The sequence below is a fragment of the Anopheles coluzzii genome, chromosome 2 (genome assembly GCF_943734685.1).
Source record: "Anopheles coluzzii chromosome 2, AcolN3, whole genome shotgun sequence".
In the NCBI taxonomy this organism is placed as follows: domain Eukaryota; kingdom Metazoa; phylum Arthropoda; class Insecta; order Diptera; family Culicidae; genus Anopheles; species Anopheles coluzzii.
In genome coordinates, this window is record NC_064670.1 from 71,941,150 (window position 1) to 71,967,283 (window position 26,134).

The following is a 26,134-nucleotide window of genomic DNA, read 5'->3' on the forward strand; positions in this document are numbered from 1 at the left end:
TTTGGTCAGAGAGATCCATTTTTGAGAGCTTGCGCAGCATTTAATGAAGCTCATGATCTGTTCGACTACCACGTCCCCTTGTCCAGTTTTCGCTCTCGTCTTTCTGAGTCCTTGTCTCTATCATCAACCTCCCATCCTTAACACTTCCTTCTTCCTTAGTTTGTAAGACATATTATTGTGAAACCCTAGGCGGCTGACAATATGAAATAAATAATAATAATAATAATAATAATAATAATTACGGTGTTGAATACCGCCTATAAAATATTCTCCCTGATCCTTCAGGATCGTCTTGTCCCGCACGTCGAAGAGATAGTCGGAAACTATCAAAGAGGATTCCGAAACAGAAAATCAACCACTGATCAGATCTTCACCATGCGGCAGGTCTTGGAGAAAATGGCTGAATACAGACACGACACATACCATCTCTTCATTGACTTCAAAGCCGCATATGAAAGCATAGCCATAGCATAGCATAGCAAACTGTATGACGATATGAGCTCTTTGAGTGTTTGGAATCCCAGCCAAACTGATAAGCCTAATAAGAATGACTATGACCAACGTCACTTGCCAGGTGAGGGTGGATGCAAAACTCTCAGGACCTTTTGCTATTACTTAAGGTCTGCGGCAGGGGGACGGGCTTGCCTGTCTCCTATTCAACCTGGCGCTAGAAAGGGCCATTCGCGACTCAAGGGTGGAGACTGCGGAAACTATCTTCTATAAGTCAACCCAGATCCTGGCATACGCTGATGATATAGACATCATTGGTCTGCGGCTCCTCTATGTAGAAGAAGCCTACCAAGGATCCGAGCAGGCGGTAGAGAACCTCGGATTGCAGATAAACGAGGCAAAGACCAAACTGATGGTGGCAACATCAGCGGGCCTACCAATAAATAATCAGAATCTTCGTAGGCGTGACGTACAGATAGGTGAACGCACTTTTGAAGTCGTCCCAGAATTCACCTATCTTGGGTCAAAGGTCAGCAACGACAATAGCATGGAAGCTGAGTTGCGCCCAAGGATGCTGGCTGCCAACTGGTCTTACTGGTCTACAGCCTGAAAAATCAGTACACCTCAAATAACCTGACGTGACGGACAAAGGTGGAACTATATAGTACCTATATAGTACCAGTACTCACATACGCCTCTGAGACATGGACACTGTCCAAATCTAACGAAATTTAGTTGCGTTCGAGAGGAAGTTGCTCCGAAGGATACTTGGCCCCGTATGTGTGGAAGGACAATGGAGGAACCGCTATAATGACGAGCTATATGAGATGTACGGCGACAAATTTACAATTTTACAATTTATCATACTATCGTGAGATGTAATTTATGTTTCTTGAAATCACCTACAAAAGCAGAGTTGTAATTAATTTCACACTTTGAGTCGATTCCAATAATATATTTCATATGATTTATGGTTGATGTTTGAAATTTATTTAATAAGCTAAAACTACCTAAGCATTAACATAAGGTAGTTTTGTAATAGATTCCATTGAAAAAGGCTTTAATAGAACTAAAGATAGCTTACCTTATCAAAGAGATAATTGTTCATTCTCAAAACATAATGCATGCAAGCAAGCTGTAGAAAGCGCTACATAACCAACATAAATGACAATTAAGTAATATATGACAATTTTAACATAAAACATATAGGATCGAGAAAATCAATTTGAATAATTTCTATCATTACAAAATTACAAATTATGTAATATATGACAATTTTAACATAAAACATATAGGATCGAGAAAATCAATTTGAATAATTTCTATCATTACTTTTTAATTTGTATTTGTAAAATCATTGCTCATCATTGAATCATTGAAGCATTCACCACAATGGAAAGTGGAACTGCATCGTTTTTTGGTAAGATGGCAATATGCGATATGCTGTTCAATTGATAAATATTAATTTAGATGATTTGTTTTATTAATAATAAATCTTTATCATACAGTACATGCGTAAAAAAATCATAGATCCACTCGTTCACAACATTGCATGCGTTATGCCTTTTGAATACCGTTTTTTTAAATCGTCTCCTAGCAATAACACTCCATAGTAGCATTGTTATTTTGGTAAAATAATCTTTATCAATAAACTTTATTTTTTCCTTTACAAGCGACTTGTGTGCTGTTCTGGTTTGGCTTTTCAGTTGTTTTTACAGCCTCATCATAGTTGATCTTTTTAAAGTTGGCTCAGGTCGGTAGATCGCGTTGACCCATGATCGAGAGGGTAGAGTATCCACATTTCTTCAGAGCAGCAACGACGAACAGCACATAGTAAACGAGTTCATATGACACAAACAAACACAATTTCGTTAAGATTTAAAGTATCTAATGTAAAGAGCTTTTGTTGATATACAGCTTCTCAGATGTTATCTGTGTACGCAGTGAACGCTCTTGTCTGGTTTGTCGATTTGTGTATGTTCGAATAACTTTCCAGCTGATGCTGTGTTTTATCCTTCTAACGTTGTTTCGTAATAAAATAAAAATAGGAAGACGCTAATGTTAAACATAACTATACACAACAAAAAGGGATATATAAAACAGTGAACGTAAGGAAGGGCAAGAAAAAATAGGAGAAGAGCTAAGGACCAAGGAAGGGCATAGAATTTCTTCAAAACACAACACGTACACATGACCGTATTTGAACGAAACTGGATAAAATAATGAAAAGAACCAATTGGCTGCGTGCGGTGTCCAGAGTGGTAACCCACATGATCGGCCCGGCTGGAGGTTGCTAGATCGCTTGTTCCGATTTTCAGTCGTCGCATATTCTTCCAGGATTAACGACGCTTCGGCCAACTGTAAGGGCACTCTGGCGGCAAGGGACATTGCTAAATTTAAGATGAAGTTTCGTTGATGGTTCGGGTAGTTTCCTGAACCAGGTAGACCTGCGATCCGGGCACGGTCGAGGTGGTGACGAACGTGCGGTGCTTGGCACGGACCAGACTCAGATTGCTCTCAGCCACATCGGCACGGTCTTCGGCAGCTTCGAGCTCTCGCTGGAAACGGCGAACCTTGGTGACACACTGCTGTGAGGATTGTTCCTGTAGAATGAGGCAGATTGAATTAGTTTACCGTATGAATGAGTGCCTAGGAAGTAAAGGGCGCATAGTAACGGTCGTCATACCTGTTCGGTTAGCTGACGCTTGTAGGCAGCGATCTTCTGGTTGGCCTTCTCCAGGGCGTCCTGCAGAATCTGAATGTTCTTCTGATCCTCCTCGATCTGAATGTACACTTCCTTGACAGAGCGTTCCTTTTTGCGGAGAATCTTGATCGTTTCGGCGTGCTTTCGTCTTTCCTCGTCCAGTTCAACTTCGATGTCGCGCAGGCGAGCCTCAAGCTTGTTGATGATGCGTCTGCTACCAGCCACGGCATTGACCTCGACTTCCTCCAGACGGACGGACAGTTGCTGTGAACATATGGATATGTTATTGTACGCTGCCATTTCGCTGCTGCTTCTGCACCTATTAGCGTTATTCTTACCTTAACCTCAACTTCCAGCGACTTCTTGATGGCTTCAATCTTGACGATTCTTTCCTGTTCCTCGTGCAGCAGCTCGACGGTGTGCTTAAGCTCAACCTTTAAAACGGTAATGAGTTTGTCAGGATGTTAGGTTGATTGAGGTAAGAGGTTAAAGCGGTAACATACCTGAATCTTCTGGTAGCGCTCATCGCTGACACGCAGCTCACGGGTGACTTCCTCGTAGTCAACGGCCAAGGTTTGCAGTTCGGTCTCAAGCTTAGCCTTGAGCGAAGCGTAGTTGGCGTTGACAACGCTCAGCTCGTTAATACGAGTGGTGGCCTCCTCGAGAGACACCTCCACCTGACGCTTAGCACGCAGCGAAGAATCGTAGTTGATGCGGATCTCCTCCAGCTCGCCGGAGAGCGATTGGATGCGACGCTGAGCAATGCCGTACTGGTCGACAGTGGACTGCAGCTGGCGCTGGATCTCCTCGTAGTGAGCCTGCATCTCGGTCAACTGCAGCGACTGCTTCTTGATAGTCTTCTGCAGCTCGATGTTGGTGTGGTTGGCCACATCCAGCGACATCTCCAGCTCGGTGATCTGGATCTGCAGCTTCTTCTTGATGCGCTGGACCTCGCTCTTAAGCTTGGTCTCAGCCTCGACAACGCGGGCATTCAGCTGCTCGATTTCGATGCTCGTCTGCTTGCTGCGGATAAAAGCAAAAGAGAGACCAAACGTGTATTGTAGAAAGTGTGAAAAGTGTAGTACTATCGCAACGATGATTCATTCCGTTCGGATGTGGCTTACAATTGTCCTCTGTCCTGATACCATGTACCACTTGCTTTTAGCATAGGAGATAGTTAAAAATAAAATAATACGACAACAAATGCCGTTTCTGCCGGCTCGCACTCTTTTGCTTCATCGCATAAGATGATGCTACGCAATCAACGGATTTCCCGTTGATTGAAGGTGCAGTGAATCATACATATGGTCGAGACAGAGGATGTTAGACAATACCTGTAGCCGTGTTTTAATTACATGTGAAGCAGATTACTAGAAACATTACTATTTGAGTTCAGTGAACAATGAACTTTCAAACACTATGACCAGGCTTGAAGTAGTCCTATATGAATTATTGATGATGTTTAAATTAACAATATTTTCTTGAAGTTCATATCGGATTTATCTATGCTTAAATATAAAGCATTATGCTAAATTTTACAAAGTTTTTAGGTAGTCACTCTTTGCTATAAGGAGACAGTCCGGATAAAAACGTAATTTACACCCAGCTTCCTAAAGTCGGTTGTGTTTATCATTAGACTGCAAATTACCCGATTTGTCACAATAAAATATTTGACACATTTTCCGATAGACACAGACAGTGCTTACGTTATGAATTAAGGAATGAAGCAAAAAAAAAGTAAAGACATATGCACCATGACGGCTTTGGTGTCTTGCCAAACTCTCCAAATGCTCTCGTTGCGATTATTATTAGATCCCGCAGATGGACTCGAATGTAAAATAACGATGATACTCGTTGCCCCTTGATGATGTGTTGGTAAGTAGATGGAGTAAAGTGATGTAAAATATATGTGTGATTTTAAATATAGAGTTTTTTTACTATCTGCGGCAAAGGAAGAGATTGATCCACAGTTTAAAATGTGTTGTAAAAGTATGTGGAATGTATAAAAGAATATAATAAGTACATTTAAGCTACCAAGCTCTAAATCAAGGAAGTACAAAAAAAGCCTCAAAACTATTGCACAATATCTCTTCACAACAAATATTAATAATAAACGACTTTACATCGAACAGGCTGTGGTCTGATCTTTGCGGCTTTGAAGGTTTTGAAGCTGCGAACGATGTTGACGGGAGAAAAGTAAGTGTATATTTATGTAATAAATTAAGTCTTCGGTTGACACGGTGAGCGTAAGCGGTAACGTTACATAGTAGACATTCGTAATACAAATAAATAAACCCGAAGTCGCCTTGTGTTTCAATCCGCACGAAAAATCGGGAATGCCTAGACGAAAGCAGTTCAAGGTAAAGTATAAACAGGCCCGGGTGTCAGGGGTAGCAGCAAATCCCACAAATAACATTTTTCGTACACTCGGAACGAAGGAATGCAAAACCAGTACAAAAAAAAATACCCCCGGTATCTATAGAACGCAAAAAAAAAATGGACGATCTTGTGTGGACGTTCGTTTGTTCGTTCGTCAGACTTCTGACATCTGCGAGTCTAATACTGCACGAGCACTTTGCCTTTAGACCTCATGAACAAAGCGACAAGTGTTAGTGTATATATATATATATAACCTCGAAATCATTAAACTGGCCGTTCTGCATGATATTTATAAGCAGTTTTGTTTCATTGTGGATGTGACTTTTTTTTTTAATATCTCTCTTAACGGCGTGTGTGAACTTGATGAATGGTGAAGCTTTGTAGAGTCAATATGGTATGGGTAACAATGTAAAAGAGGAAAGTCAATTCGTAAGATATATAAATTTGCACAGGAAACGGTCAGCCATAGACGCACGCGCGTGGTACAGTAGAGTGATGGTACGAAATATTTGCATAACTGTAAGTATGTCACACGAGAAAACACTCACATTCGAGGTCATTGCAAATCAGACCAAGTCTTTTGATGGATGCATTTTAGCAGTGAGACCGATTTAAGGCGGACGTTAAAAAAGATATATATGACAATGAAAGATATAGAAAGATGCAGACACATCATGAACTTGGACATTGGTAAGATTGCAGAAACTCGTTACGTTACCTTGGTTGGCAGGGAGATAGATTTTCTGGAGCTCGACACCAAACAACACAGTAAAAGAAATCGCAATGCAATTAAAAGAACTAGAGATAGAGCACGGATGTGTGTGTGTGTTTTGGTATTGAAGGGCAATAGTAGGGCAAAACAAGACCACAATAATAATCAATCATATGTTATTTGGCTGAACTCAGCCTTGAACTAGATGTGTCAAAATAGGCAAGCTGTCGCCAATATTGATAAGAACCGTTTTAGGTAGTGAGTAATAGTAGCACAGAACAGCAGATCAACTTTTTGGGAAGGTGTCTATGACCTATACAGGATGTTCGGGGAAAGGCATGGCTATTGGATGGATGGTGAATGTCACGGTTGTAGTAATTCACCTGGTGTCGTGCAGGAATTCCTGAGTCTTGACGGCAAAGTTCTTAATCTCCCGGCGCACATTATCGACGGAGGTGTGGACAGCCTTGTACTGAGTGGAGGCTTCCTCGGCAGCCTGGCTAACGTCGACGGTGCTAGTCGATCGCTTGACAATGTAGCGTACCTCGCTGTTGGCACGGCTACCCACCGCCTGGCGTGACACAGACGAGCTGAACCGGCTGCTGATTTGGTTCAGGGAACGTTCCTCCGACTCGCGAGTCCGGCGCGACTCGTTCAGCAAGATGTTCTTGATCTGATCGGCCGATTTTCCCTTGATCGCTTTCTTTAGCTCCGGCGAGAGATCCGAGTCCGAGTCCTTAAGGTTACCGTAAAAATGAGTGCGCTTAGTCAGTGCCATCCTGTCACGTTTGTCGTCGGCTGCGTGCTGTGCGTTCCGTACGGCTACTTTCCGATTGTAACGATCGATCACACTGTCCGCGGGTACGTGCTTCTTGAGCCTAGCTGCGTCGGCAGTCGCGGTCACACTGAGTACTGAGCGCTTTATATCGAATCGGTAATCGGGTAGGTAGCGTTCCGCCGTGTCAACTGCTGCCTCCGACAGTCGGACAACCTCCCGGTCGGAGTACGGTCGGAAGTGGAAGTACCCTGTGTGATAGCGGTTTAGACCGCGCTCCTCGGTGTAGGGCAGGTACGGGCAGCGCGGATCGGGTAGAGGGGACTGCTCGGCACTCGCACTCTTCGTATCGAGATAGTCGATCATGGGTTGGTAGTAGTGCATCGCATGTCCGTAGTTGTTTTGGTAGATCTGAGTGGGGATGAGCCTCTCGCGTCTTTCGCACCGGTTGTCCAACGCAAACAGTGGTGCCATCTAGATCGCGCCTGTATCACTCAATGCCGTAAAGAAAGTGTGAGCGAGAACGAAGAAGGAAGCGCACACAACCACAAAATGTGAGAGAACTGCGAATACCTCAACTGGTGTGCACGGCAACCAATAGAACTCCCAGTATTGCGATGGCTTTAAAGCTGGCACAAATACACACGTCCCGTTGTTGCTGTTAGAAAGAGTTGCTACTTATTTTCTTACTTCTTTTGCCTAATTTGTGGTATCTATTCCCTCCCCATCTATGCCCAAGTCAAAGCAACACACACACACAAACACTCGTTGCTTTTCTCTATTCCCTGTTTGCTAGTGTCTTGCTAAGAGGCTGCTTACGACAAACTGCGAACGAACAGATTCGATGCTACATCACGGGAAAGAAGAAATGCCATAAGAAAACACCAGTGATGTGACGAAAGCACCAAAAACAACATTGAGACCTTTTCGAAATAGAACAAATGATCTGATGTATTTTTAGATCATGATAAAGGACAATGAAATGCACTGATGGCAATGATTAGACGGGCGTGCGAATTACGCACTAAGGATCGTGCCTTATGGGGGAGGGGGCACTGTTTTGCTGGCTCTCAGATGTGAAAGCTATAAAAACCCACACACACACACACACACACACATTGTACACCATGTTTGCACAAGTAACTTAATTGAGCAATTACGGCGTGTGTAATATTTTATGGTGCACACGTTCTGATACCTTAACTGTCGAAAATATTAGAACGTGACTACATGCTTGTTTGTGGTACAATGAGCAAGAATGAGCAAACATATAATTGTTATTTTTCATTTCGATAAAATTTTGAAATACCCAAAGAAATGTAATATGAAGTGTTGAGGGAGTTTTTTTCATTTTGTAATATTTTTTTAGAATTAGTTTAATCTTATTGTCATTGTAAAATATGACCAGATTACCCGTTTTTCCGTCTGATCCCGAGATACGCGGTTATGGATATCAACATGAGTAAAATTTCATGATTTTGAGCCAAAATAAACGGGTATTTTTGAATAAAATTATTACTTTTATATTGGACAACTCATTTAGCAAATTGTACCGGTTTGGGACATAAACTGTTAAATTTAGAAAACCGCGTATCTCCGAATGGACGTATACTACGTGTTACGTTTGTAATTTAGATTCACGTTATCACGGCTTCGGTCGTATTTTCTTACGTAGCTAGTAGTAGTTTTTTTCTGAAAAATTCGGTGCACAGCACATCTCAAACAACCATTTAACATTTTCTCCACTCAAACTAAAATTTCGTGTGTCATAAGTATGCGCCACAAGACATATACCAGACGTTTCACATGATGATTTCATGATAATATGTGTCATGCTTCACGTTTTTTTTGTTTGTTTTTGCAGAAAGTAAAACATTACAAATCTGACACCGTTTCTGGACCACCTCGTGGTGTCAATTACGGTGCGATTTCGTTTGCCAAAAACTGTTACTATAAAATCACATTTTATTGGTTCACTATATTTTTGGTGACACTTCACCACTTCACAAGTGGAAATTGCTCTCATCAAAACAGGAAGGGTATGAGTTGATTATGATGTTTACCAAAAATACGAATTGCTTTAACAATCAAATGAAGTCTGATAATAGGTTAAAACGTACTAATTGAGATTTTTTAAATGAAAGTTTTTGAAACCAACAATAGCACAAATGGCGAAATGAATATTTCAAATAAAACAGAACAATTGTGTATTGATCACTGAACTGGTCTTCACCTTGGCTATTTGGCGACTGAAAGTAAGGTCAGTGGCAGCAGCTTAGAATGAGAAAACCGTCGTGATAGCGAAATCAATCGAATGAACACGAGCGAAAGTGCTCGGTCAATGATGAGGTAACGAAACAAGCATCATTAGAATGATCAGCTTACTCGATACAGCGTTTGTGGCAATCACTACTAGGCGCTAAACCGTTCACCACACCCGTCAAGTTTATTTCACTTTCAGGAGCACTGTCAAGAGCCGTGTGGTACCGCCATCCAAGAACAAGCTGATTATCGAATGCAGGAAGCAAAGAAAACGTGCACGGGTATGAGATATTTTCGTATACAACTCGTGCTAGCCGTGCTCAGTGGTGGATCGATTGACTTTCATTGGTTGCGGTCAACAAACTGCAGTTAATGCGTTCTAGGAAGAGGTGACGACGATTGTTTGATTTGAAAGAACGGTTATTTAAAGGTCGTTGCAGTAAGTGGCACAAAATAATGGATTGCAGAAAGTGGCACACACGCTTAGCGAAAATGGATGCTGAGCTTGCGCTATCTGATGTAAAGTTTATAACTAGCAAAATCAGTTGCATGTTTGATGAATGTTGTTCGAGCACATGAGTTAGCGTACACACTTTTTGTTGGCTTAAAAATAATTTTAACAAAATTAATAGTTGCACTGGAACGCAGATGGAGGCGCCTGGTAGTTCAAAGTACAAAGAGGCGTAAAAACCAGCGATCTTGTTGTACGTCTTGTATCTAATGCTCGTAACAAAGCCAAGTAATGGTTATGTTTTTGTGATCAGCTATAAGCATATATGCTTGACCTCAAAACCTTTTACAGGCGATGAAACCATACGGTTCCTGATTGTTTAGAACAACTGTTTAATTCGTTTATATACCAAAGCACGCGAGACTCCGGTAGGTCGAAGTATAGTGGCCGCTATGGTGAGATCGAGTTGGCACTTGTTGGCACATTTAGAGACTAACGTCATCGAATGCAATGTGACATTTGATATTGCTAGCGTAACATTAAACACCGCCCGTACTTACCGAATGACTTCAATCTCTTCGTCCTTCTCCAATAGGCGACGCTCAGTGTCATGACGGAACTGGCCATACTCAGCCGAAAGGGCCTGAGCACGTTTCTCCTCTGCTTTGCGTCCCTGTAAATACGAAAAGATGTAAGATAATTTAAAAATAATTTTATTTTCCAATCGAAATAGTTATTTAGCACACTTACCGCTTCGGCTTCCTTGTAGGCGGCCGTGAGCTCCTCACGCTCATTCTCCAGACGACGCAGCTCGACTTCATACTCGTGAAGACGGCGCGTCAATTCGGTGACGGTGCTGCGTGACTCGTGCAGCTCGTTCTGCAGCTTGTTGTTATCGCGTCCCAGCTGATCCTTCTGTTCGCGAGTCTTGTCCAGCTCGTGAGACAGGCGCTGGAAATCGGCAGTTCTCTGGCGCAGATCGCGCTGCGACGCATCGTACAGAGCGATCGTTTCCTCCAGGCGGGTCTTGATTTCGATGTTGGTCTTCTCGAGGATCTCGATGCGCTTCGTGTACTCGCGGATACCGTTGTTGGCCTTTTCCAGGTCAATGATCAGCACCTCGATCTCGCTGGTCAATCGGCTCTTTTCCTTCTCCAGCTTGCTCAGACGAGCCTGCAGCGACTCGATGTGCTCCTCCGACTCAGTGATGCGCACCGTGTACTTGCGGCGGATCTCTTCCACCTCCTCAGCACGGGCCATGCATTCGGCCTCGTACTTGGACTTGAAGGTACCGGCCTCACCATTTGCCTTGACGAGCTGGCGCTCCAGGTCCAGGCGAGCTTCCGACTCTTCCTCGAGCTGCAGACGAATGGACTCCAGCTCAGTCTCGACCTGGTGCAGGCTGGACTCGAGCATCGAGCGGCGGCGATCATCTTCCTCCAGGCGGCGTCTAGCTTCCTCGAGCTGCGAGTTCAGCTGGGTCTTGGAGAACGAGATGCTCTCAACGCTCAGCTTAAGGTCCTGAACCGACTTGACCAAATCAATGTTCTCCTGCGACAGACGCGTCTTGTGCGAGCTGATGTCGACGATCGTGCGGTTCAGCTCCTCGATACGGATGTTGAGCTCAGTGACCTGGACCTCGAGTTTCTCGATCGTCTTGATGCTGACCTGTTTGTCCTTAGAAATGCTTTCGACTTGCGACAGCAGCTCGTAGATCTCAGCCTGCAGCTTCGATTTTTCTTTCTCGACTCTAGAAAAGCGAACGGTAGAAGGGATCAGCCATTAAATTAGTCCATCCAGCGTGTTACAGTGTAAAGATAGAGAGGTTATGTATAACTACGCAAGGTGCGAAAAAACAACAGGTGATCCAAATTAGTGTGGGAGATGAATTTTCAAGCTACACTTCGGTCCCGCCATAAAGTGTGGAACGATCAACGCAAAGACCGTGCGCTAGCCGACATATTTGGCCCGCAGAAATGAGCAGCACATCCCGGTCTTAAAATAGATCGCCAGCCTCGAAACCTGTCATGTCATCTGCCCAGGTTTTACGTCGCTCGCTGTGTCTCGCGAAGCGCTCGTTGCCGGACTTGGGACGCATCGGTCTGTTTACATACCGCTGGGGAATGATGATTGCACCGAATCACCACCGTCTACGTCCTGGGCAGTCGGCGGTATGAAATTCATTTCTCTACACGCGCACCATCGGAGTATCGCAACCGTAAAAGTGAGTGAGAAAACCCATATGGAACATGGGCGGTCGCGCATTAGCGGTAGGCAGTTATGTGATCGCGCTTCGAAAATACCGGCAGCAGCCGCAGAAGCGCATTGAAACGTGTGGTGTGACGTGCGCAAAGAGTTACGAAAAAAGGTCGGTCCGAGAACGGCCCGGAATGCGTGGTGAGGGTTGGCGAATGAGATGACGAATCGTAACTTAATCATCACCCGCACAGTGGCCACTCGGAGGAGGAATGAGTGGGTGTTATTTGAAAAGGAGTGCGATAGAGATGGACACAACGATTATCGATTGTATGGTGTTTATGTTAGTGTTACAGCGAGGGAAATAAAATGAAAAGGATAGTTTACCGCTGCTTCGACTTGGTCAGAGCCTCAAGCTGTTCGTTGAAATCGCTGACGATTTCCTGGTGCTTGCGCTTCAGGATGTGAGCAGTCTCCTCAGATTCTAGGTGCACATCCTCCAGCAGCTTACGCAGCTTAGTCAGCTCGACGTCACGCTTACGATTGATCTCCAGCTTTAATAAAAATCGACGCCAAAAGAGAACGAAAATGTTTTCAATGCGACTGCTCATTATGTTAGTATTGTGGTTTGTTGTTACCTGTCCCTCAGCACCACCCTCAGCTTCTTCGAGACGCTCAGACAACTGAATCACCTGTACGCTGAGATCGGCTTTCTCACGTTCGATCTAGTTTGAAGAAAGAAATAATCGAATGAACTTTGTTGATTAGGATTGTATTTCCTAAAGCAAACAAGAACAATAATAAGATATATTGAAAGAGTCGAATTTTTATAACTTACACTAATAAGGTTTAACTGAGTTTTCAAACATTATTCTTATTGAGTGTATTTGAAAAGACATACTAAAAAATACAAAGGAAGGTAAGGTGTCAAAAAGGCTGACACATCGTGATATCGTGCAATTTCTGTTTTTAAGAAAATAGTTTCCACAATATTTTGTTCCAACAAGATACAAGAGTTTTCCTTTTCCATTGCTCAAAAAAATAATGCAATACCGATGCAATACGATGTCATAACACTAGTTAAAAAGTTCGTATGCATCCTATCCGGAGATGGTCGGCAAAATTCACTTTTAGAAAGAAAGAAAGGAAAAAAATCCGGTAATATTTTGCAACCCGACGCTCGGCGCAGGAACCAAAAGCAGGTAAGCTGCGCCAAACGTTGGAAGACGGTTTATTTTTAGCAGCCCGCACATAGGTGTTCAGCACTGTGTGCATTTCGGAAAGCAAGGAGGCCACATCCTACGCAATGAGACACGCATATGTAGTGCAGATTGGCAATGATATGAGGAAGAAGTTGAATGTGTGTGAGTGTTAAAATTATTGTCTTGGAAAATCATTGGAATTGGCATCATATTTCATACTTAATTGCATGAGTGTTCTTTGCATTGAGGAGAAAAAATATTCCCAAACAACAGATCATAAGTTGGTCTACAAAAACGAAGCAACATCGTAAACGATAAAAAAACCGTGATTCTTGATTTTTTTTAGCGGCACACGTCTCGGTAGAAAGAAGATTTTTATTGTCGGCGATTTTTTTAATTGCCAAAAAAACACGATGAGCCTGATTCATGTACTCTATTCATCGCCTATCTCTTGGGGGGAGATCTACAATTATGTGCAGCATGGCACACGCGCGGCTCGCGGTCTCTAACGCGTTGCCCTCTGTGGAATGCGCCGACGGAGACATTGCGAGAGAAGCTACCAAAAGCATTGCAGTAGAGTTTAGCAGATGGCTTACAGAGAAGTGTTACTTCAAGATCTTGGCAGTAAGTAACAGCACTACGGTAACGCACTTTGCCTTATCAAAGAGGCTGTGTAAGGGCAAATGATCAAAGATTACGATTACGGCTAAGTAGTACAGTAGTAGTAGAGCTGTAATCCAAGTTCAGCAATGCAATGAAACGAACGGCTCTGGGTGCTGGGAAAACTATTTTCGAAAGGCCAATATTCTCTTTTGCCGTTTTCGGTCGATAAACGTACACCACTCGCAGCGCAGAGGAGACACAAACACACGCATGTGTGCACGTTCTAGCGATCTAAAACCACCTTCTCCGTACGATCGCAGGAGCGGGGGCTATTTTTAGTGCTCGAGGGAAAACCATCTCGCATTGGACGGCGATAGTAGGTTGTTCGGTGTTCGCAAACAGTTGGTCGACCTGAGCGGTGGAGGAAACTAGCAACAAGAACCAGCACGAAACCTTGTCCCGGTCTAAGGAACGAGGAACAATCTTCACTTCGAAGGTGTGATGCTTCAGCGCTGTGGGATGATGTAATTGCTTCGCCACTTGAAGACGCTTACAGGCCCATGCCAATCAACGGGTCAGGCCAAATCGACAAGACACCAAGGTTAGCGGTATTGTGTAGGAGTACAGAAAGGAATACGCATCACGACACTTCAAATGAGATGTATTCAAGTGACAGGTCGTATTTGCAAAAAAAAACGGATGGACATGAGACTCCTACGCTACGAGGTGTAAAGCATAATATTTGTGAGCTGCCACTGGCCACTGATGGTCACTCCCGGAAGTGCGATTGACGTGTGAAAAGAGAGTAGGTCGCTTTAAATGGGTGTAGTAGATCGCTATAAATGGATTGATCGTTAGCTATTGTTTTTAAAATCAAGGCATTGTCTTTCGAAAAAAATGTCTGAGGTAATACTAATAAAAGCAAGATAGGAATTTAGAATGATGAATACTTCAAACTACTACCCGCATTGTAACAAAATTAATCACTATTCTCGAAAAAACGCACGTGTAAACGATACCAACTCATTTATACGATTTAACCTATGAATAACGATGAATCAGCATAGCTTCGCGGGTGGATCGGATACAAAAAATCGTCTCACAATGTTTTGCGCGATATTTTTAGAACAGATCGTTAAAGTTTTTTTTTTCTTTAATATGAAAACATAACTTACCCTCTGGCGAAGGCCACGCTCCGACTCCAAGTCTTCCTGCAGGAGACGGATCTTGTCCTGAAATCAGTAGAAAATCGTTGAATGTTTGAGCGTGGCTTATTAGCGCATTGTTGCCAATCGGTAATGCACGCAAGTAAGAAGAGGAATTCAGCAGGAACCTATCCACCATTGGACACTCCACACATACACATACACACACACGCACATATACATTCCTTTGTCCGGAGGGATGAAAACGTGTCTAAAACTATCTCGCACTACACATGTACACCACTAAGCTGAGATATCCTTTTTTTAAGGAAGGTTATTATAACGCCTTTACAACAATCTTCTGTTCTCAACATGCACTTCAGCTGTGTGTTCAGGAGCACTTGAATAACGTCAACTAACATTCACCAATAGGCACTTTCGTGGCACGGTCTAGCAATGGCAGCATTTTGGTTAAGGACTTTTTAATGGGTGCTGGAATTGCGCTTTGCTGTATTTTTTTCTTTTAAATTTCGTAACACTAGGCACTTTACCGATCATGTTAGCAGTACTAGCAGTGGTAGCAGGCAATCAAGAGCGCTAGCAGTAGAGGCTTCGGCATTTTTCATTTTCACATATATCACCATGACGCGAGAATGTTCTTGAACATACTTCCGGCTCTCCGAAAAGCATTCACTATTACCAATGAAAGTACTTAGTCGAGGATGTGTTAAGTAGATTATGGAATGCATATGGAATGTGGTAGTGTGGTAGTAGTTTTTGGTAATGAGAAGCAAACTGTGAATGCATTGTGAATGTGTTTAGTTTGAATTGCGACCTAATGCAAAACTCTCTGTGTGAATGTTCTGTGAAAAAACACTAATGTAATGTATTGCTAAATAGATAAAATCACTGGTCTTAGCTTAAGATTTGTTCTTCAAGGTGTACGTATCGCTGAACACGAGTATGAGTGTGTGCTTGTGTAGATTTGTCCAGTGTATCAGGTGAAGTTCCAGCCGTAGTTCCTTTCGTTCCTTGCGCACCACACTGCTCGTTCGGGCATGTTGTGACCCGAAAAACTCACCTCCAGTCGGGACAGAGCGCTCAGGTCAGCACTGTACTCGATGCTGACATCGGCGGTACCACCTCCGGTCGAACGGTAGGTGTACTTGGACGTTTTAGTGGTAACGGCGGACGAAGACATATTGCTCGTCTTTTGTGCGTGAACACGGATTTACACTAGCCTGCGGGCGTTGGGAAATATGCGCCTGGAACACACGAATGTAACCGACGCTACGGCGCACGGAAGGTTTACACTCGTTCGATCGTTTTCGAGAGAGACAGAGAAGGGAAAAACACACACGAGAACAGGTCCCCCACCAGGCAGAGTCAAACCAGGATCAATCCACCCTGAACACCGATTGAACCGACTGTCAGAAGCACACTAGGTGCCGTGGTTTTCATAAATGCCGGAGCAAGTTTGGTGATCTACTAACCGGCCACCGGGTTTCCCGAGCAGTGTTCGGCTTACGCATCCGTGCAAGCGCGCCTGTGTGCGTGAGCGGGCCCGTCTTCATTTTTCTGAAAGCGGATTCAACCCATTTCGCATTTCCATCCGATCCGGCATGCCGATGCAGCAGGGCGTTTGCGCAGATTGGCGCTCCTGCTGTGTGATAGATGATCGTGTATGTGTTGATGTGCCTGGTTGCGGCTGGCTTGTTGCTCGATGTGTTTGTAGTGGTACTGGCCACGCTAACTCACACGGCTGCACCACAACCACCGGCTGAGGGACCCAAGTTGGAGGGAAACTATTCAATGCAATGGTAGCGCCGTGGCAAGAGTCGAGCGAGCGAGTCTCCATACGAATTGGTTGGATCTTGATCGTACTCCCGGCGCACACCATGATCCGTATTGCGCACGCATCAAACCGTGCCGTTCGCGTTAGTCAGGTGTGTTAAAATTAGCACGGGCACGGATTGTTTTATTGTTTTATAAATACTCACGGTTTACTCATATTTTGTCCCTCCCGGCAGTCACTCCCGATCGCGCTGTTCGGTGCCAGAAGCTGAGATTATTCGAGCCGTTCACATTCATGCTCGGCACAGGTCCGATGGCGTCATTCGTCGGGAGGAATGTTCATCCTCGTTTCTACCGCTGCGTTGCCATCCTCCGGCTTCGGCTCCGGCTCATGTCGCGGATGTTGTTTTTTTCCCGACCATTCGCTCCCAGTGCACGGTTACTAGTTTCCCAACACATCTAAGCCGAGCCGAAGGTGTGTTGGTATCGCAAAATTGTGTGTTGGAAAACGGCTGTGCGTGTTGCAAATGGCGGAAGAATGAATTTCGTGTCCGCTAGCCGTATCGACGAGTCGAGAAAAAGTTACAAATTTCCACCACCAGTCTACCGTGATGACCATGCGTTGGGTACGATAATTATCTCACTTTTCTGCCCCATCAATGCAGTTCAAGACTCAAGGAGATAGAGAAACGCGAGCTGGTTCGTCGGAATGACTGCCGCCTCTCCGTATAACCGCTTGTATGTGTTTACGTGTATGCAAATGACAGTGCTAGAGGGCCACCGTAAGTGGGACAACAATAATATTTGAACCATTGATGAATTGAATCATGGGGATGCTTTCCTGTTGATGTTTTCCCGAGTGTCTTGAGTGTGCTGCACGCTCACACTTGTTTATTGCCCGACCTGTTGGACCTGTACACGGTTGAGTTGTATGACTAATGAGGGAGTTTATTAAATTCACCCAGCAGCAGTATTGAGGAGGGACACGCGCTCTGTGGAATGGGGACGATGATGTTCCACATTATAGGGATATTGAAATATATTATTACTAGCTTTTCATTTATTATATGTGACAAATGTAAATTTGGAGTCTTGTTCGTACAAATCAAAATGTTCAATGATCGTACACCGTTATTATATCAAGAGAACGCAATGCACAAATTTAAGAAGATGGACAGAATCATGTGTGTGCATATCCAAACACAACACCATATAGCACGAAATTTATGATGTGAAAATCGTACAAATACTCCAAAGAATATGCCTTTACATTGGTCTATTTTTGGCGCCCAGTAGCCATATCTATGCTCACCAAAACAAACAAAGTCAACGGAATGTTGGTTGGGGTTTGTAAATTGACGGAACCTGGCGAATGTTGGCCAGAATACCGCTGGGATTGTGTTAAGCTTGGAGATCATTTTGTTTCGCCAAATTTCCCACAATACAGAATAGTGTTGCATGTATCGGAGGCTAGGGAAAAGGTGTAGCTTTGCATGATAGTGTCTAGTAAAGGATGAAAACATTGTTGCAGCTTGTTTTGGGAGTATTTTGATTAATATTGCTTTGGTTGGTTTGTCAGGTGGTATGGCTCCGCGTAAGCTTACGCGGTTTTATTTAATGTTCTTTTTTTTTTTAAATTCATATTCATACTAATACAAATATGCATGTGGTATGCATTTAAAATTGTAAATGGTATACATGTTTTATATTCGATGTTTACAACATAATATACACCTTTCACGTTTAATACATGCATATCAAACGGCAGCAAAAGCGCCAAATATCATCATAATCATCATCAGAAGCCGACTAATCATAAACCTGCGGTTAAAATGTGTCGCATAGGTAGGGTATGGTGGTTCGGTTTTGTATTTTTAGCTATTTTTCACTTTGCATTGCAGACTCGAATGAACTGTGCGCTTAAGGCCCCAAGCATTTGCACCCTGTCGAATAGGTAGAATCCTAGGTTGTCACCGTATTTCTTGGCGTGGGGGAGGAATTGCCTGTGTGAGAGACTGAAGAATTCCAGCCTACTCAAATCTTGCCATTGGTGTTCCTAGGAAACTGTCATAGATCTTGCATCAGTTAGAGGAGGGTCGTGAGGATAGAGTGTCGAGGAATAGAGGAAAGCGACAGTGTTCTGTATTGGTGAACGTTGTGAGGGCGCGAGCAAGAACGATCGTTACCAATGCTAGGTATTTCTCCGTTGACCAACCAACACTAACTGATTTGGCAGTGTGAAACGAACTGAAGCCGACTCTTTCTGTCCTGTTTGTGTGGTTGCTTCAGATTCTAAATATATTCTATAATTTTCCATACCAACGAGCTTGTCAGTGGTATGTGTGTGCAATAGTGTGTTTTCAGTATATAGGTGTGTGTGGTTAGTAAGGATTATATTTGTATCTAACTAACAACCTACGTGCCGTTGCGAAATTGGATGATATTTACAAACGCACACCTTTTGATATGCTTTACGCTCTATCTTAAAAAAATAACTGTGTTCTCTTTTTCGTCACATAGTTTGTGTATGCTGCTCTCTGCTCAGAAAGGATTCATTGAGTTTTTAACTATTTGTTAGAAATATTTTCATACTGTGGATGAAATGTTAACGACAAACTAAACGACATTTTTAACTATTGGTCCAACGAACTCTGCATAACAATACAAAGCAATAAAAAAGGATATAAAAAGTAAAATAAATTTTGGAATACAATATACGATCAATATCCCAAAAGACTTTAACACAGGCTAAAAATTGGTGAATATGTACCACAAAGATAAAACAAAGAAAGATTAGGAAGAAAAAACAAAATAACCTTTAATAACAACGAATGTCTACTGAAGGATCAAGCAAGTGATCGTCACTGGTTTACATAATGATAAATGATGAACGTAAATAAATTAAGACATTTGTCCATTCCATGACTCACCGGAGCCGAATGCAAGGTGTGGACGAAATAAGAAAATCGTTCATTGGAGGTAAATAAAGAGGGGAGAACCAATTCGGGCTGACTGTCTAAAAATTTTGAAGTTTGTTTCACTCGATGCTGCTCCATGTCTGGGCAGTAGTAAGCGATCGCGACTATGCGCAAAATGCCAGCGCTAATTTTAGGCCATGTGTGTGGGATGTTTCAAAGATGCTTGTCTTAGATGGTGGTTTGCGGCTCATGGGATGCATCTCAGACAGTTAAAACTCTATGCAGTGGTAAATACGCTGTTGAGGAAATTTAAAAAATGAAAAAAATTAAAGAAAAATGTTGATATGTTGTTTATAATGCTTTGTGTCAATTTTGCCATAATCTGTATTGAAGAGTATGCTTCAAATCAAATTATTGGTTATCTAATTAAATAAATCAAATTATTGATAATAAATTTGAAACTTTTTATCTTACATGCTTAATTTAAATTCTTACAAAAAAGGACCAAACCATCGCATTCTGGTAACGTATGCTGTGTTGGCGATGCGGCTGAAGCGATCGGAAGGGAAACAAGTACGGACACTCACGGCGTGATGCGACTCGTTCGTTCGACAAAATAAACGAAGTTCGTTCGTCGAATACCTTCACGAAAGGAGCTAAAAATAGGTCAACCACTTATGAAAACAAATACTGAACATGGAGCGATGGTTTTAGTGTTTTTTGAGCTCATGGGTCACTTTTGTTTGTTGTTTTGTGACGCGATGTTTATTTGGACTGTTTACATGTTTTGTTTTTATGCTTATCACGGTTGTTGAATTTTTGTTAGCTGTTGCAAACTATTGCAACAGCACTCTTTCTTTCGCCCGTAGTAGTATTAAGTATTAAATAACAAGCGTTTTCTTAAGCAGTCTTATATTTTTTTATTATTGCGACGCTAAAAATCAATCGCTTGACTCGGGCTACCGCGAAAGAGTGGCCTTAGGTCATTGCCTTAGCCACGCTGTTCGGGAGCCTTTGAGCGATCGGGAATATTCGGCTCGATCGGTATTGGATGCTTCCCACACTACGCGTTTGTACCGCGCTCTGTCGGGAATCACGGTAGATAACACCGACAGATCGAATCTAACGTTAATAATTATTAACATTAGCAGTAAAGAAAAGTAGCACATTACAAAAAGCATACCTAGTGATTGAATTGAATCACAAAACTCATGTCAGCTGTGTTTATCTTTTACAAGTAAGCTGTCGTAAGTACATTAAACTAACGGTTTCTATAACGCTGCTAACCATTCATGAACTTTTTTCTCTCTTAGCACAACAACCGTTGGCGGCCAAGGCCTCTCTGTATCACTAATGGACTTGGCTTTCAGTGACTTATTGATTACACATAGCAAGATAGTTAGTCCTACGTATGGGGGCATGGTTCATTCGGAGCTTGAACCCAAGACGGGTATGTTGTTAAGTTGAACGACTTGACCACTGTACCACGATACCGGTCCAACCTTTATGTACTGGATTTTAGAAAATTGATCTAGATTGTCCTTTATTTGTATACATTACACCTACAGGAAAAAGAAAAGTAAAATAAAGTACAGTACAATTCTAAAAGATCAACGAACGTGTATTTGACTGTTTTAGCAAATATAGAAATACTAAGTAAACGATTAAGTATTACTTACAATTCCACATGAAATGAAGGAATACCATATTATAATCAGTATTAAAGCAATTATTTTCACTTGAATTAAACAAATATTCACTATGAATAGATTTTTTAAGCGATAAGTTTTCACAACATGCTAACATTACACTAGGCATTCATTGACAGTTTTGAGCAGAGTAAAACTGGTTCCACAGTTTCCACGAAAATCATCCATATCAATCGACCACATCATCATACCAGCAAGTTGTTGACTGTTAGCGTAGTTACACTTTTCCCATATACTTTGCCTATCGTCATATCCTATCCATTGGTTATTGGAAAAGGTGTAAGGAATTTTTTGAATTGGTTCCCATACACGATACCAACCAGTTGTAGATGACAAGTGGCCACAAACCTCGTGGTATGCAATGTATCCGTATTGGCCTGTGTACGGTCCGGGTAGTCCGGGACCTTCGGCTGGTGCTCGTAATCCATTAACAGCAGAGTTGGCTAATGTGAAGGTACGCCCATAAGCCGGAACACCGAGAACCAGTTTTGACGCGGGAGCTCCCTGGCTTAGCCAATAGTTGATGCTGTGTTGGACGTTAAGTGTTCGTTGAAAGTCATTCTGATCGGACGGCCCGGCAAAGAGCGGTGCATTGTGGCCCGTGAAATTGCTCCACGCTCCGTTGTAGTCGTACGCCATCAGATTAATGAAATCCAAGTGTGGCACTATACCGGCAATGTCGTACGAAATGGAAGCAATTGTTTCGCTGGCGGCAAGTGCCGCTGTTAGTAACAAACCGTGAGAGCGCAGCGCAAGAGCCAGCTCTGATAGCATCAACACAAAATTCCGCTTATCATACGGTGCGGTATCACCGTCGTGCATGGCTGGGAACTCCCATCCAAGATCCACTCCATCAAATCCATGGGCGAGACAAAAGTCTCGTGCGTTTCGTGCAAAGGTACTACGCAAGGACGCACTGGCAGCAATTTGAGAAAATATGACTCGATCAACAGTTGCACCACCGATAGCGGCCAGCGTTTTGAGATTAGGATTCTGGTTTCGTAGTTGATTAAAGAGTCGAACATTTCCTCGGCCACTATCCAGATCTAACCAGGGATCTAGTATCGTCACTGCTCCAGAGTCGTTCACTCCAAAGAATGCGTAAATGAGATGGGTACACAGGAAGGGATCGATGTTTTCCACGTTGAATTGTCCTCTTCCTGGACGGTACGTTGACCATGATGCGTAGTAGCAAACCACTGGTTCTGTGGATATTAGGTCGATTATCAATCAGTTTATGCATTGCATAGATTAGGTAGAATAAAACACTCCATGTTAAACGTTTACTTACTTCTTGATTCCACGTTGTAAAACGCCACGAGTAGGGCAAAACAAAAAAGAAATGCGCGTACCATGCTCTTTACACAAACGACGAATTATTAGGACTGCCAGACGCTATAGGTGAGGCAGGTTATATATTACAGACCCCAGACGATTGGCGATAAGCGTCTGTGAGACATTGGGTTATGATAAAAATTCAGGTTCGTAATCTGTTTATTGCAGTTGGCTCTTATCTTTAGATTCCATTTTTAGTATTTTGAGCATACGCCACGAGCAGCTTCGATATTGAGAAAGGTAAGATTCTCTCATTGTATTAGCTTTAAAAACTCATGTATTATCAAATCCACGTATGTTTGGCGGCCCCTGAGAGTCCTGTATGCGGCCTGCCACCATTAATATCGATGTTGAAGGTAGATAGTGCGGCCCGTGAAAGGCTGTTTTTATTAACAAGTGTCCCGCCGAACAAAAGAGCATAACACAGCTGATTTAATAGATTATTTTTCTGGTTTGCACTACGGAACTGGAAAGTAAATTATAATGATACCAGCAATGCAGGAGAGGAGCGATAAAGAGGACAAGGTGCTTTAGAATTAAAGAATCAATCTAGTGTACTAACTTGGAACCTACGCTGGCCAGGGTTGGTTTCGAATACCAAAATCATTGTTTGGTGACATAGGCTGAACTGAAGAGGACATTTTTCGAAGCGCATTCTATACGATCATAGAAACCCTGAAAGGGGTTCACTCAGTAGATATGTTGGGGTAAGGAGGCCTTACTTTGGGTAGGAGGATATTTCCAAACTCTTGAAACGTGAGATCGATTGATTATCAGGAAGGAATAGTCCTATCATTAGTCTGAACGAATCTGTGAGCCAAGATCATTAATTGTTTTATTTATACTCATCGACAAGGGCGGATTAAGCAGTATACAAACTAAGCGGCCACGTGGGGGCTTAAAAAGGAATCCACACCCCCCTCCCCTTCCCGATGATAAGTAAATTTGCTTTTCAAACATTCTCTGGTTAAGTATTGCTCATACAATCTCTCACTGGACACTTTAGAAAGGCCTACATTCTGCGTTAATCCGCCACTGCTCTTCGAAGCTTTTGGGTTTTGTGCATTTGATTTGGTTTTGTACATTTGATTGCGAGTTGTGTTTTTGTTGTGATTGAAAGTTATTGTTTTCATCTTACTAGTTGCGTTTATCTTTTGTAACGATGATTTTCAGCACTGTGTTCTTGTTATGGGTTATAGTGTAGATACTGTTCCTGCTGTGGTTTGTAATATATAAATTGTTCCTACTTTTGGTAACGATGTTAAACTATTCCAAGTGTTTTTATATCTCTGCGCTTTTGGTTGCTATCCGTTTTCGGTTCATCTACTTTTCTTTAAATCTAGGATACCTTTTATTATGAAAATAAGCTCAGATAGTTCGTAATTATTATACTTTATATTGTGTGATATAGTTAATGTTCATCCACATTTTGTTGATTATGTATAATATAATCGAAACTAATATTATAAGAATTTTATGTTAGTGTCAATAATTACCAGAATAAATATTTGGCGAAACCATACCAGTGTTCTGTATTATTTCTAGATAAAATGCTCAAAATAAAAAAATAAGCCATGAATTCAAATATATCTGTTCAACAAGCAATAAGCAGCAAAATAGCATAAACATTTTGAGTTCGAGAAGGTTACGAAATAAATAATCGGCTGGGTCGCAAAGGTGAGTTTTTCCAGTAAAGTAGAAAGCGTATGAGAAGGAGAGATATATTTTCAGCTGCTATAGCACCATTAGCTGACGGGAGCATACACACACGTAGAAAAAGTGTGTCGTTGGCATAGGTGAGATACGTAAATGGATACGATCAAGATGTTAAGTTTTCGCAATACTGCTACACTCCGCTACTGCTACAAAACGATTCAGCTCGACCACCTGGTGTAATGGCGATGCGTAGTAGCTGTACGCATGTTTGTTTGATTCATGCATGCCGTGTGAGCATTCGCTGGATATTTTAGTACAAAATTAAAATAAAGGGATCAATGTTTCTTTTAGCCTCTGTTTACTATCTAAAACGAAATACTCAAAAAAACCTAATTGCACAGTCTTAAATTTGTACATTGTTATGTAACAATTTTTTTTATAATAAAAAGATGGACAATCCCGATGTACAGTCATCAACTTGTACGATTCAATAACATACCCGGCATTGGTTCAAGCCTAGTATTGACCGTGTCCCCGTAACAAACATTGACTATCCGTATGAACGGGAACATTGAAGAAATATGAGTAAATGTCGTCTACACAAGCATAAATTATCTCTACACAATTTCTGTCTTGAATATTATAGAAAATAATGTTAAAAAAATAACATTAGTTATAAAATTTAAAATCAAATTTACATTTCGGAATTGATGACATTGTCCTACTGTGCAACATTCAGATGGTACCACAGTATATGTAGTGTGGGCATGAAATATTTCACTATCGTCCATGAAATATTTAGCGTTCAAATTTATGATTCATTTCATTTTGACCGTTATCGTATAGACGTTTTGTAAATTGAATGCAGTCTCTTCTTAAAACCAACGATACACAATTAACGCGGAATAGGAGACACGAGAAGTGCATGGAAATTTGATAAATATTGTAGTGAATTGCTTTATTTTCACACATGTTCTCATGAAATGTAAAAAAAATCTTGAAGGAAGAAAATCAAATAAAACTAAAAAAGGTGATTCCTATAAAATTTTATATTTGATACCTCCAATTCGTCGATTAAAAGAAGCAGTTGCAATCAAACCACTCATAGCTAGGAGATATGATCAATTCATGTGTTGTTTGCTTAACGCTTATGGCCCTTGCGTTGTATTAAGCAATTATTAAAGAACGCATTTTTAGAATATTTAATACTGTCAACATTTTGTAAATTAGTAGTGTATGGTATGCTTATTTGCATACAATATAAAAACTGTATTGTAAATGATTATTGTGAATCATATAGACCATTCTGAGCAGACCAAAACGAAGCAGTTAACGATCTGATACGACCACTTGGTGTACGTGCGTTTTGAGAGAGGATCTGTCTCAGTAGCAACGCGATCGCCGCGTGAGGCACACGCACTCTCGATAGTTGTCACAATTGCCGCGACTATCATACAGTAATTAAGTGGTTCTAAAGTGCATGTATCCTTGTCAGTTCAGATTCAATCAATCGGCTAATACCGATTCGAACGATAGTGTGAATACGATAGTGTATGGTGATTTGTTAGTGGTTTGTGTTGTATGTGAGAATAACAATTAAAACAATAGCTATGTTGAGCCTTTCGGATCTTTGCATGTCCCAATAGTAAAACATTGGTAGTGAACTTGTGTGGAAAAGCTGCTTGAATGCTGTTAAGCTGTTTTATGCTATATCAATGTTTTATGCGTAAAATTCGTTTATTGTGTGATTCGGCGGGGTACGAGTGATAAAAATAAATCTCCTGGCTCAAGTTGTAGCGCTCTAGCATAGCCTACGGAGATATCCGATTTTCAAAGATTTTTT

General features: G+C 42.0%; 3 protein-coding genes across 6 annotated transcripts in view; 1 reads left to right on the forward strand and 2 right to left on the reverse strand.

Moving 5' to 3' along the window:
* The window catches only part of LOC120950176 (FH1/FH2 domain-containing protein 3), a 181,529-nt gene that overhangs the window by 85,673 nt on the left and 69,722 nt on the right, over positions 1–26,134 (forward strand). Inside the window, exon 1 of one of the 4 annotated variants that reach the window (XM_049605480.1) lies at positions 25,684–25,748. The exons of 1 other annotated variant lie outside the window; for it this stretch is intronic. The gene's annotated coding sequence lies outside the window, so the exon portion shown is untranslated. Of the gene's footprint in view, positions 1–25,683; positions 25,871–26,134 lie in introns of those variants that run through there. 2 more of the 4 variants (XM_049605477.1, XM_049605479.1) reach the window with 2 other exon arrangements.
* On the reverse strand, positions 1,912–16,380 carry LOC120950173 (paramyosin, long form). Its single transcript, XM_040367988.2, has 10 exons — positions 15,961–16,380; positions 14,910–14,966; positions 12,568–12,654; positions 12,317–12,483; positions 10,484–11,483; positions 10,294–10,406; positions 3,658–4,177; positions 3,493–3,588; positions 3,137–3,418; positions 1,912–3,053 (listed from the first exon to the last, which is right to left on the reverse strand). Exons 1-10 carry the CDS (start codon positions 16,078–16,080, stop codon positions 2,847–2,849), a joined length of 2,649 nt encoding a protein of 882 aa, XP_040223922.1. The 5' UTR covers positions 16,081–16,380; the 3' UTR covers positions 1,912–2,846.
* Positions 20,742–22,703, reverse strand: LOC120950174 (chitinase-3-like protein 1). The gene is made up of 2 exons (XM_040367989.2): positions 22,592–22,703; positions 20,742–22,505 (listed from the first exon to the last, which is right to left on the reverse strand). Exons 1-2 carry the CDS (start codon positions 22,653–22,655, stop codon positions 21,397–21,399), a joined length of 1,173 nt encoding a protein of 390 aa, XP_040223923.2. The 5' UTR covers positions 22,656–22,703; the 3' UTR covers positions 20,742–21,396.

What these genes read in the sequence shown, in the direction of transcription:
- LOC120950173 (XM_040367988.2), bottom strand. Translation starts at nt 16,080, where the DNA reads ATGTCTTCGTCCGCCGTTACCACTAAAACGTCCAAGTACACCTACCGT. An exon ending in CTGACCAAGTCGAAGCAGCG is followed by an intron (nt 11,484 to 12,316) that starts GTAAACTATCCT and finishes TCGCTTTTCTAG; the next exon opens with AGTCGAGAAAGAAAAATCGA. An exon ending in AGCGCTACCAGAAGATTCAG is followed by an intron (nt 3,589 to 3,657) that starts GTATGTTACCGC and finishes ACCGTTTTAAAG; the next exon opens with GTTGAGCTTAAGCACACCGT.
- LOC120950174 (XM_040367989.2), bottom strand. Translation starts at nt 22,655, where the DNA reads ATGGTACGCGCATTTCTTTTTTGTTTTGCCCTACTCGTGGCGTTTTAC. An exon ending in TTACAACGTGGAATCAAGAA is followed by an intron (nt 22,506 to 22,591) that starts GTAAGTAAACGT and finishes TAATATCCACAG; the next exon opens with AACCAGTGGTTTGCTACTAC.